The 13,250-nt window shown below is 50.7% G+C and overlaps 1 protein-coding gene across 1 annotated transcript in view; it reads left to right on the forward strand.

Moving 5' to 3' along the window:
• The window catches only part of SLC35F3 (solute carrier family 35 member F3), a 193,272-nt gene that overhangs the window by 177,945 nt on the left and 2,077 nt on the right, over positions 1–13,250 (forward strand). The window contains exons 4-6 of the mRNA XM_026062801.1: positions 1,141–1,360; positions 8,689–8,814; positions 11,539–11,731. Of these exons, the coding sequence (XP_025918586.1) occupies positions 1,141–1,360; positions 8,689–8,814; positions 11,539–11,731 (539 nt within the window). The remainder of the gene's footprint in view (positions 1–1,140; positions 1,361–8,688; positions 8,815–11,538; positions 11,732–13,250) is intronic.

Raw genomic sequence — 13,250 nt, forward strand, 5'->3', positions numbered from 1 at the left:
ATGCAGACTTTACCTTGCACTGCCTGCAGCAGAGGTGGCCCCTACAACTGCATCCCTGACCCTTTTCGCCGTACGCTGCCTCCCCAGAGCTGCGGCAGCTCTCGGGCTTGGCGACACCTCACCTTGTGTCCTCTCTTCCCCGCCAGCAGCTCCAGCTCTCGGCACTCTCGTGCTGTTGCTCACTCCCCAGGTCCTTCATCCAGCCTTCTCCCAACCTCATTCTCTCTGTCAGACTAAAGTAGGTGCCCTCAGGCTCACTAATGTCTTCCCTGTGCCCCCGCTTCAACTCTCTTCTTGTCAGACTTGCCAAAAATAAACCATTGGCATTTTGCTTTCCTGCACCACAGCGGCACCTGCTCCTGCTGCCTCCTGCTTCGGGACTCACAGCGTCCCTTGCCCTCATCCTGCTTCCCCCGGACCCAGGCATAGCCATGGGCTCCCCCATCACTACTGCTCCAGATGACTCAGCCGCTTCCTGGAAAGCCCCACGGCAGAGGGGCGAGCACGCTGTCACGGCCYGGCCCCCCACGCCGTCCTCCCCACTCGCCTCTGCTCTGCACCATCCGCTCAGCTGGCAAYGGCCTCATCCCACTCCACTACCCCGAGAGCGCATTTAGCCACATCCTGCCCCTCCGGTGGAAAATCCCAGGGCCAAACTGGGCCCCGACAAGGCTCCTCCAAACCCTGCCCTGGGTGCCCTTGCCCTGCGGCTGGCGGGCGGCAGCATGGCCCCCGACCGGGGCAGGCACGGCAGGGATGCCTGGGCTTTGCTGCCAGTCCTGACGCTGGCTCAGCGCTGGACCCCTCCGCATCCTGGTTTCCACAGGCGTGATATGAGAAGAGCAACATCAGTGTCTGAGATGTCCAGCTGTGGCATGCTCACCACAAGGGTGAAATTTAACCCCTGGCTTCACCTCTTGCTGTCCTTTTGTGCTTGCAACCCCCCGCACGTTCGTATTCTGTGCAGGTGATGGCTGTTGCGCAGATGCTGAAACTTGTTTTGTTTTCCTCCTCTATAAGGTGTGTGCCCTGTCTTCCTAAACGGAAAAGAAGAGGAGCAAGAAATAAAGGAAACCCATATATTTGCTACACCCTGTGCCTGGCTTGTGTAATAATGCTGCCTTTCTCTCCTTGTTTTAGGGAGTGCTGCCGATTTTTTGGAGACAATGGCTTGACTTTGAAGGTGTTTTTTACCAAGGCAGCACCCTTCGGTGTTCTTTGGACACTGACAAACTACCTTTACTTACATGCAATAAAGAAAATAAACACTACGGATGTCTCCGTGTTGTTCTGCTGCAACAAAGCTTTTGTGTTCTTGCTTTCATGGATCGTTCTGAGGGACAGGTTCATGGGAGTGAGGGTAAGTGACTCCTTATCTCTGTTTCCCTTCCTCCCCCTCTCCCTTCTGCCTTTCCTTTACCCCTCTCCTCCTGCTGGTTTAGTTGAGCACCAACTCCTGCAGGTGGCTGAGCCAGCGCAGAAATCCATAGTGAGGGCGAGCTCGTCCTTTCCCGCAGCCGGGCCGGGAGTGCATAGCCACCTCTGAATCTCTGGTCTCCTGCAGCCTGGTGTCTTTGCGCATTTGTCCTCAGAAAAGAGGTAACTTGGATGAAGGATAACTGGTAATTTCATTTTGCTGCGAACATTCATCAGTTTTTCCTTGATCTCTTTTGAGTGAAAATTCCCAGGCCTGTGGCATTAGACCTAACTGTTTCTAACTGTGCATTCCTGCAAGCCCGTACTATGCACAGGGCATTTCTAGTCCTACCTGTGAATATTTTGGGCCCTCTCCCCTCCTGCCTGTGTGCAACAGCAGCCTTGTGGGGTGGCACTGTTACCCTTTGCATCCTTGTTGGTCTTGTGCTTCAGCTAAGAGAAACTCAGGAGAGGAGAACTGGGCTTCTTTTACCTTCTGAAATGTGTGCATGTGTCAGTGCGGGAGGACCACTATCACGTGTGTGYGCAGGGATCCAGTTTTATAGCTGGCCAGCAGTTGCAGGGTATCCCAGCTTGCTTGGGACAGAACTGGCTGCTGACATGGAGGCAGGTGCCAGGACTTAGCCTGCTCTTTCTGGGTGGGTTTCCCTGCAGATGAGGGGGCAGCCCAATGGTTTCTTTATGCCCCTCATCCTAAATCCAGCATAAACACTGATCCATAGTGGGATCAAGGCATCTAGCGCTTAGCTTGCCTCCTCTAAGATACCCTCTGGGGCCTAGGAGAGGTGGGGTTGTCTCGCCCAGGCCAAGGTAAAAATTTAATTCAGGTCTCCCACTTCTTGCACCGAGTGGAATGAGCAGCAGGCTGCACACGGGGAGGTGATGGGAGGTATCCAGCATTGCATTTTAGGGGAAATGAGACCTCTGTGAGGAGGCCGGTCCTGTGGCACAGGGGCTGTCTCTTCGCAGGTGAGTCATAACACCCTGCAGCCCCAGGTGCCTGCCAGCTGCGCTGGATCGGGCAGCATGCCCGCCAGCCCCGCACGTCCAGCGCTACGGAGCAGCTGGGCTGCCGCAGGCACAGGCAGTGGCTCCCTGCCGAACGCACTGGCRTTTTGCTGGCCCTTGACATATGGTGCCCTTTGGCAACGAAGCAAGGCTGGTGGGCAACCGGCCTTCACCATGGTGACTCACCGGGCCAGCACTAAGGTGTTTACACCAGGGCGGAGAGTAATTACAATAAAAAGAGACCAGTGAGTCATTCCTGCCTAACTGTATCAGCAGACAAGTATTAATATTAACAATAATTATGATGATAATAATACCTATTTCCTCTCCCCCCCATTTGAGGAGCATTCTGCTCACTAAGCTGGGCAATGTTTTTAGTGCTCAGAAGAGTTTTTTCTACCTCACTGCTTGGAGCAACTGAGAATTAACTTTACCAGAAGTATTTCTCTCTGGCAGGAGAGCTTGGACAACCATGCAGTTATTGCAGCCAAGAAGCTGCACAGGGGATCATTGCAAATTGTACCTGCCAAATACCCATCCTCTCCAGCTGGTGTCTGCGCTTGCCCATTAAACTTCCCAGGTAGCTGTGCTTTGAAAACAAATTAACTGTGTTTGAGTACATCGGCAAGAGTATCCTGAAATAATCCTGGGGGCAGGGAAGTGTCACTGTTATCCTAGCCATGCTGATAGAGGTAGAAAAAAAAGTTTTGTGGTCTTCATGTTTTTTCTTGGTGCTGGTCAGATCCCAGGAGAGGAGATGTGCAATTGGATGACTTCTGCTTTYTTGCATTTACAGGTTGTCCCTTAAATCATCGCACTATGGGTCTGCATGGGCTATTTCTCACTTCTGGATATGACTGGTTTGGGGTGAAAGAAGCCAATATGTATATGGATACACATACAGACACATACATGCAAGACCAAGGACAATTTTGTGAATGGCTTGTGCTCTTCTGGGGTGAATATGTGTAAATACCTGGGTGGGTCCCAGGGACTCACCAGGAGGTTTGTAGCTGGGCTTGGCCTTGTGCCACTGCAGGTGACAGGTGCTGATGGATGAAACCTGCTCTGGATTTTCTCCCACTTTCCAAAGGGGCAGAAAGAGCGGAGCACACGAAGGGCTGTGGTCTCAGTCATGTCTTGCCCTGGGAGAGGTCAGCCTGCCGGAGACCAACGTCTCCAGGTGAGGCAGCAGGCAGGGAAGCAGGCGGCTGTGCAGTGCTCCCGCCACGCATCCCAGCCGCTCACCATCGCTCCTGGCTCTAGCGAAGGGCGGCGAAGGCTGCCTCGCCAGCCGCCTCGCTGCCCTGCCCAGTGGGACACATGACTCACCCCGGCCCCGGCCACTGATTAGCAAGGAGCCCGGGTGCAGGGAGAAGGGGCTCCCAGCAGCACTATTCACGCTTTGGCAAACTTATTATTGCTACTCCAAAATGTGTTGTGTTTTCCTGACCTGTGGCAAAGCGCGAGTAAGGGGATGCTTGTCCCTAGGGATTGGCAGGGATGGCAGCGGTGGTCCCCCACCTCAGTGTGGCGCCAGGGAGCGCTGGGGATGCACCTCTTTGTGAAGGGCCATCTGCGGGGAGCGTCTTCTCCTTTTCTTCTCGGCTGGCAAGGCAGGTTTTCTGCCCTCCTTCCTGCCTTTCTGTATAGCTCATGTGAAAAGTGGCTCAGCCTGCAGTGCAGCGACCAGCCTGGGACCTTGGTCACGCTGTGCTCAGGGGCACCGTCAGGGCCCAGGAGGAGATCTCAGGTCTCCCCTCAGCAACAGAAAATAGAGCCAACAGCTTTTGAACCTGTTTAAGCAGACACCATATAATGTGTTTCCCTTTGGGTAGGAACATACAGAGAGGCAAGAACTTTTTAACACATGCTAATACAATTGCTTGTGATCTGCAGCAATCTGCTGATTGTATACATCAGGTGTGCCTGTTCACAAGCTGAAGTAGAGCCAGATGCACAAGGCCAGCATCGCAGTGGTATTTAAGCACTTACAGGTGTCCTGTTTGGCCTGTCCTATTTGGAAGTGCAACTACAAGCACTTAAATCCCAATGTGGATGGAGTTTAAGTGTACGAGCGGGCTACAAAATCCCAGCTTTGCTGCTTAGATACTTGCAAGTCCCTACATCTCCTGCAACAAAGCTGCACTTCTCCYGCTTTCTGATCACCTTGCCCAGAGTCCAGGCTGGGTTGTCCAGGTAGGATGTGAGGGGTCCTCTTCCTTTCACACACGGCAAACATGTAATGAAGCTGTGCATGCCCGAAGCATTCCTTCTGTAAGCCCTGTCACCTGAAGTCCCAAGGCATTTGCAAATAACCACAGCCCGGTAGCTGTGGTATGCCATGATGCAGGCAGAGCTTAACTGCTGCTAATGACATGCTTGATAGACAGGTTGAAAGGCTCCCAGAGAAAAGGTATGTGACACTTCTGACATGCTGACAGACTGAGAGGTTAGTCCAAGACCCATCTGATAGTCATGACATACTTGATAAAAGAGGCAGGAACTTCTGCCAGAGCAAAATCGTTTGCAGACTGGCTTTATCTGCTTTGATCTTTGACTCTAGTGTTTCCCTTCATGGTACAGTAAATAAATAAAATAGTTCAGCATTCAAGAGAACCATCAGTTGCTAGCATCTCCTGCGTACATAATGTATAGACAAGCACACCTGTCAGTGGGACTTTGAAAAAAATACATTATCAAATCCCAAATCATGACTTCCTTTGCAACCAGACGGAGACCTTGTCTCCAGGGAGGTATTCTGAAGCCAGCCAGCCCCTGAAGTTAAAAGCAAAACTTGATGCTTGCTATTCTTGAATTCATTACTGCACCCTTTTCCACTGAGTTTCTACTGCAGCAGTTCACTTTATGGATGGGCCATGGAGGCTCCAGCTGCTTTGCCACAGCCCAAGGCAGGCCCTGGCTTTCCAGTGAAGGGTGAACAGACCACAACAGGTCTCTGATGGAGGATTGCCCAGGCTTGAACAGATGCTGCAGGAAATGCTGCAGCCATCACTTTTTTTTCAGTTGCCTGGTCTGTAGCACAGGGGATATTAAAGGGCTGAAGATGCCATCTTTCAGAGGAGCCCTGGGCACACACCTGGAGACTCTATGATGAGCACCACTGAGCCAGAACAAAGGTCCATCTGCCCCGGGAACCGGTCTGCAACAGCTGCCAGTAGTGGACACCTAGAAAAATGCATCTGAACAGGAAAAGCCTATAATGATATTTCTTCATGAGACTCCCCAGCCTCCAGCAATTTGTGGCTCAAGGACTTTCTGAGACAGAAGTGATGTTCATGCAGTTAACAGTCCTTGATGGATTTTTTCTTCTGTGAGTTTATCCTTGTAAACTTTTCACATCCACAGTATCCCACAGCAAGAATTTCCATGGTGAAGACAAATCTCCTTTGGTTTGTTCTGCACCTGCCACATGCTAGTTTCATTTGATGCCTTTTTTTTTCTTGYGCATCAGTATCCATGCAGACTGTCTGGATATTCCTTCAGTTCTGCCTGTTTGAAATAGCCCCGCTTTGATGTAGAGGAATGCACTGGGTTTTTTTCTCTCTTTGCCTTAAGAAAAGAAGCCTGTCTAGGACTGCAGGGCCTACTTGCACAGATACCATGCTTTCCATTAGAAATGGATGCACTGCAGCTGTGTGTGGAAAGATCCTATGCAGACAGGGATGCAAGCCAAGATGCCTTATCTGAACCTCCCGAAATTCAGCAATGTGCACACCCAGTCTTTGCAGTTTGGATCTGGCTCAGCTCTAATCAGGTCATAAATCCTTTGAGTATCATTTGGGCTGCAAACTGCTGTGTGGATTCAGCATCTTCCGAATGTGCTGCCCACAGACTTTGTCCTGTGAGGGGCTGAACAGGRTGAGGGAAATCCTGCTCCTCCATAACCCTCAGCTCTGTGTATTCAGCATCTTGTGCAGCAATTTCTAGACTCAAACCCCTTCTTACTGAGATAATAATCATTAAAAGTTGTATTTTCCAGGGAGTGTATTTTTCTGCTGATTTTGCCTTTTTTCAACCCTTATACTTCTATGCCATTCTACAGAAAYGCCTTTGGAAAGTACATCTTTTTTGCAAAAATGGGGCATTTTCCCCTAAGAGGGATTGCAGACATTGGTATCAGTGTGCAGGAGCTGCCTGCTTGATGATTTTCTGTGGAAGCTTTTACAGGAGCATTTTCAGACCCCAAGTTTCAAAATTTGACTGTACAGCTGTATGCTCCAGCATCCCTCTGCCTCTTGCCACATCCTGATGCCGGATCACCCAGGATCTCAGCTTTCCTGCTCTCTGCTGCGGCCTGTTACATGCTGTAGCGCTGATTTGGGGGTGATGAAATGGCCCCACATCTCCAGAAGTCCTGTAACCTGATTTCAGAGCTCACCTACCTCAGCCTGGTCCAGCTGGCTGTGCTGGTCCAATCAGCCTAGGGTGCTTCCCCATCCCCTTTTCGCTGCAGGACACACTGACAGCGAATGTGCTCGGACAGCTGCATGTCACCCAGACCTTGCCCCGGCTCAGCCTGGGGAACGAGCTGCAGCTGATGGGACAGGGTTGTGGTGGGGACCTGCAGTTGCTAAAGGGGATCTCCCTGCAGCAGCTTTCTCATTGGTAGTAGCAGTGTTCAGGACATGGTCTTTCCCGCTGCGACTTCACAGCAGCCCCAGAATCTCTGGCACTGAAGCAGGGCAGTGAGAGAAGGCTCTTGGATGTGCAGGCAACAGCAGCCTGTGGTGGGACTCATAACCTAGGTCTGGCCCCAGGAGAGGGTTTGCTGGCATTGAACTAGCTATCAGCCAGAATAAACTAATTTATTCCAATCATCTTAGAAACATCGCTGCGACTGCATGGCCAAAGAGATTGTGGTCTAGGCAGGGTGTCCCTGCATGGCTGCAGAGCCACAGCAAGGATGGGGCTGCTGAAAGGTCTTGTCATCCAGAAGTACCACCTGGAGGGGCTTGAGGCATCTGGCAGGACAGTCGCAGGAAAGCCAGGGGTCTCATGCTGACAGGAAAATCTCAGAGGTAGCTTGTTCCCCTCCTTCACAAATGATACCGGTCCCTGGACGAACCACCTCGAGCATTGCTGTGGGTCAAGCTGGACGACTGAGCCTCTCTCTCTGCTCCGAAATGACACCTCTGCCTCTACTTCTCACCCTGGCTCTGTGCTTGTGCTTTAACCACACTATTTAGAAAACACTACCAAAATGTTGGGGAAGCAAAGTTAGCAAACCTTTAGGCTGGGGATTAGCTTATTTTCCCATCCTTTTCCTTCTAGGTCTTGAACTGGCCAAGTTTTTCTTCCCAAAACAGAGCCCTGTGTCTGCAAATACCCTGATCTTGCCTCCCCCTCCACTCTGTCCTTGCCCCCGTGCTCACCGCCAAGCGCCCAGCCAGGCCACTGCCTGTCCCTCGCTCCCAGCCAATGCTGGCTGTGCRTTCACAGGCTGGGATCTGCAACCACATCTCCATGTCCAACGAGCACAGAAGCCACCAAAAAGCTACTGGCCCAGTGCCCCTCAGGCACCCAAGCCCACGGAGGCTCAGGTGTGCCCAGGCCTCTCAGTCGTACTCGTATTCATTGCAGTGAGGCACTGCAACACCTTGAAAATGGTGAAATTCACCTGGCAGAAATAGTGCAGTTGGTCTGGGCCACAGCCGCAGGTGGTGATGGACCAAAATGTCTATAAACGCTTGTGCCTGCTAAACCTCCCTCAGCCCATCCTGCTTCTTCCCCATGTCAGATGGCTGATGGGCTGAACCTGAAAGTAGCTACATGAGTTTTATTTCCCTGTTTATTTCAACAAGCCTTTTCCACCAAAACCTCCTCAGGATTCAGAGTCGTTCCTGCAGCACCAGGGAATTTGCATTCGTGTGTTACAGTCACACACACACTGCAGGACCAGGCCGAGGGGGACACTCAGCGGCAGAGATGAAATCCCCTCTTCAGAGCAGTCAGAGAGACAAGACACCGAGGACAAGCTGCCCTGATGCCGCCTCTCCGTCGCTGCTGCCCTGAGGCAGGCCCGCAGCCCACCAGGGAAGCGGCGGGGGGGGGGCCAGCACTGGCTCTGCTGGGACGGGCCTAGGGTTGCTGCAGCTTTCCTGGTAAAAAAGGGCAGGAGCAGATGATGCAGAAATACTGCCCTCTCATGAAAAGCCACCCTCGTGTTTTCCCATGGCAAGGTTGCTCAGTAACACTTGCTTTCTATTTGTCTCCACCCAGATCGTGGCTGCTATATTTGCTATTGCAGGAATAGTTATGATGACGTACGCTGATGGGTTTCACAGCCACTCCGTTATTGGGATAGCCCTGGTGGTGGGCTCTGCCTCAATGTCTGCTCTCTACAAGGTAAATACATCGGGGTCTCCTCACCCAGAGAGATGCCAGTCACCCCCTGTCATTGACTTCAGTTGCTCCCGTCTCACTTCGTGCAGTTCATTGCCACATGCCCTTCTTTGAGGATCTCTGCCATAAACACAATGACTATAAATGGCTCAGGTATTCACTTACTTTGGCTTCTGCCCTCACTCTGGGTAAAAATGCCTGCTCCTTGGGGAGAGTGCCCACAGGAGGCATTACAGATGTCTTGCGCTTCTTGAAAAATGAGGCTGCTGGATTTAATCACACACTCTGAAAGTGCCCTGCAAGAGATTTAGCAAAATCATAGCTTCTTTTTCAAGTCACCGCATTACCTCCCTTGGCCAGTCCTCATTCAGTAGCATACATAGCCTATGAAAATCAAGGAAATAATCACATGCTTAAAATCCAAAGCACATGCTTATGTATTTGCCTCTGTGCTGCTCATGGCACTCAGAGCCATTGTCTGCAGAGAGAAATGAGCACTTTTAGGGTGCAGTTCATCAACCCTAGCTCAGATGTGTACACTGGGAAGAGGTGTCAATATCTCCATCTGGTCTGATGAACTGCAAGGCAAATAGGCCAGCTAAGTGCTGCAGCATTAACCCCGGCAGTCCAGGGAGATCCACCAAACTGAGAAGCAGCCAGGTTCATCCCTCAGCACGGTGCTCTACTGCTTTCCACTCGCTTTTTCAGATAGCCTTAAACAAGGGAACTCATGGAGTTTCATATTGCTCTTTCCTCTAAAACAGCATTTCCTTCCAAGGTCAGGCAGAAACATGGCCCTCCAGACTTGAGGAAACACCACCAGAAGGCAAAGAAAATACTTATTCAAGGCTAGAGCTTGGCTCTGCCCCATTTCCTGTGGCACCACAGCTCCCTGGGGTCAGGGGTCTTGGGGTTGCTCCACCATGTGCAAGCAGTGTCCAGGCGTGGAGAGGTGACAGCAGGGTGTATCCTCCTATGCTCGAGGACACATGGAGCTGGGCAGCTGAAACAAAAGCCATGCTGCTGTGGCTGTACTGGCCTTGCTTGCTGCAGTTTGACTCAATTTCTCTAAGTTCAATGCAAGCGCATGCTAAAAGGGCAGGCAGGTGTAAGTGTCCAGCAAGCTACACTGGATGGAGCAGTACCAGCTCCTCATACAGCCCGCCCTGCACACCTCCTCCAGACATGGACAGGTCAGGCTGCCTCTGCCAGCTGCCTCCATGCCTGTAGCCAGGGCCACTGCAACATCCTGAGGTGGCAAATGAGGAATAACCAGCAGTCAAGACATTTTGTGCTATAATGCAGCTGCACCGGCCAGTTATGGCTGTGTAGCTGGTTCTGCTTCCCTCCTCCTGAAGCATCACTGTGCTGGGCCAGACAGATACAATTCACCAAAAAAAAAAAAAGAAAAAAGAAAAGGGAGCTGGTAGCAGCCCTGCTAGACTTGCTTGAGGTGGTCTAGTTAGACATGAGGAAGAGACAGCAGACCCTGACCATGCAAAACAGGAAAAGGGGTGCTGGCATCCCAGAATGAAACAGTAAATCACAATCCATCGCCAGTCTCCATTTGCAGCACGTGTCAGGGAAGGCTGTGCCTGGAGCACATGGGATCCACCAGATCCTTGCAGGTCTGTGGTGGAAAATTCATGCAGATCCCAGCACAAGCTGAGGAATGAGGCAGCAGGGGTGCCCCAGATGGGCTACTCACATTCTTTATTTCCTCTCTTTCTCTCTTCTCCTATTCCTTATTAGCAAACCAAAGCTTTTAAATCACTCTTTGCAGTCCCCCTAATCACTCCATCAATGAGCTCTGGACTGTCTGGTTGCTGCAGTATCGGCCTTTTGGGGACAAGCCGATCCCAGCCCTGCTGCTCTCGCTGAGGGCGAGATGTCGGGCCCTGRTAAGGCTCAGGCCAGTCTGCCTCTCGCAAGAGGGTGCCGCCAGCTCAGCAACCCCGATCAGTAAAGTACACCAAAATATTACTCTTATCACAGCCTGCTTCTTCAAGGTAGCAGGGCCCTTCCTTCTTCAGAAAAAATTGGGCATGCTACAAGTTAATGTAAAACTTGGAGGCTTTAAGCCTCATTTACTTCCTAAAAAATACACTGTAAACAGTCATCAAGCCATGAGCCTTTCACCTGGTGGCCCTGCAGAGCACCCGAGGGAAGGCAAGTCCCACCTCTCAGTATAGCCTGGGGAAGCGTTTCTCCATCCAGTGTCTAGGAGGAGGAGGAGATTCACATCACAGAAAAAAAATCCTCCCAATTAAAGGGGATTGATTGACAGGCAAGTCAAAGCAAAGGGAATGAGGGGCAAAGGGAAATCCCTTCAGAGCAGCCTGTCATCCCTGGCAGTGGTGCCCCTGCCAGCCCACTCACCCAAGCCACAGAGCTTGCAGGCTTGTTGGGAGATGCCGGGTCCTGGTAACAACCCACCGAGCCTCCTTCACACGGGGTTTGCTTGGCAGCTGCCCCCATCTATGTGCAGGGGAGCACCCAGAGCAAGAAGTCCCCGGCACACGAGCCGCTGGGCAGAGCTTCACTAATAGCAGTCACAGGTGTCTGGCCAACGCTGTTACGTATGTGCAGCCCAGCACCACTCCACGTGCAGTCCCTCTGCCCTGAGCAGGGCGCCAGGCGCTGTGGGTGCCAGCCTGCCACAGGAGTAGTACTAAGTGACAGCAGGTACAAGAGAGCTTAACAAGCCCRTGTGTTCTTCTCTTGCAGGTTTTATTCAAACTTCTTCTGGGCAGTGCTAAGTTTGGAGAAGCCGCCTTATTTCTGTCTGTGTTAGCTGTCTTCAATGTCCTCTTCGTTACCTGTATTCCTGTCATCCTTTATTTTACCAAAGTGGAATACTGGAGCTCTTTCGATGTCATTCCTTGGGGAAACCTTTGCGGATTTTCAATTCTCTTATTGAGTAAGTATATGTCAGATGTTTGTAATGCTCAAGGGTGAGAGAGTGTGCCAGAAACCAGCCACTGAGGCAAGCTGTATATCTCTGACATACAGGAACTGTCTTCTCTATTTCTGAACCTGTTTTAGCTTGAGAAATCATGCAGAAGGTCCACTCTTACACGGCCTCGGTTTGGCTGTCACCAACCAAAGTATCATGGCTTTCATTAGACCATGCTGTGAGACTAAACTGCAAAGTTTGTTCTAACTCCTACCTGTGAAGTGTCACAGGGACAAATATGCTTGCCTGTGCTGTCATGGGAAGGAGCTCRTCAGGGAGGGGTGTCACCATGCGCTCATCAGTATTCCACAGGTAACCAAGGCACTGGCCGGGCCAGTCAAGGCCAACCTCCAGCACCTCTGGGGACTTCAGTAATAGCAAATGGCTCCTAAAGCGTAGGAATCTTTAGAAAATTTAGCATCACATAGCACTGATGGGAATTTGGTAGGTGGCACTTCTTACTTCAGCTGCTGCTACTTTGCCACCAAAGGACCTCAGCTTGGGCGGGATGCTAAATCCAGGGTCTGATGATTCATAATCATCAGAAATGGGGTGCTGTTCCTTGCTAAACCATGTGTGTTGACTCTGGCGCCGCAGTTGGTCTCTAAACTGGTTAAKGGCATCACATCTCCTAAACTGTTCCTTTAATTTCAACTGGAAATAGTGCATTTCTATCCCTGTCCAGCATCACAGTGCAGTGCCTTTTACCCTAAGCAGTCACCCTGTTTGACTCCAGAAGTATCTCCAGTTTACTTATAAGTGGACTAAATGGAAGTTTTCTGTAAGGAAATAGTGCAGAATTTGGCAGGTGATCACTGGGATGTGTGATATAGGTATATATTTATTAGAAATCAATCAGAGCCCCAGCTGCTGACATATTCTGTACTGGTGAGGCTCTTGTGACTTTGCTAGAGATAAATACCATAGATCAAGGGTGCATTTGGTCCAAAGCAATTCCTAATTTGTCATAGGACACTCCACGAATGGTGTACGATATCACAGTGAAATGATATTTACCAGGTTCCTGTGAGGAAGAGGGTTAGAGTTACAATATGTTCCACCTGCAGCTGCAGACAGCTTTTTTCATAAGAAGTATCCAGAGAGAAGTGCCTGTTTGGCTGAAATCTCCTAGATGAAAAATATTTAGTCTTTCAGCAGGAAAAGGGGATCAGTATAGAAATTGGGAATAGCCCAGGAATCAAGCTTTATCATTTAACGCTAAGAGAGAGAAAATATCCAAACCTCATCCTGATCCTGCTGCTGGACCCCGGTGGGCTATACAGTCTGCTAGAAATAGCAATGCCTCAGACAGATAGACATGCAGCAGACAAACATCTGTGTACAGGTAACTTCCAGGAATACTAGCAGGAGTTAATGTGCAGCCTATGTGGACAATGTACAGGGGGAATAACTCAGCATTTTTCAGGTGACAGTCTCTTTTTCCCGGTTTCACTGTGAATCTAATAATAAAAGGTGATTTTCT

Source organism: Apteryx rowi, unplaced genomic scaffold (assembly GCF_003343035.1).
Source record: "Apteryx rowi isolate R43461 unplaced genomic scaffold, aptRow1 scaffold_193, whole genome shotgun sequence".
Lineage (NCBI taxonomy): Eukaryota > Metazoa > Chordata > Aves > Apterygiformes > Apterygidae > Apteryx > Apteryx rowi.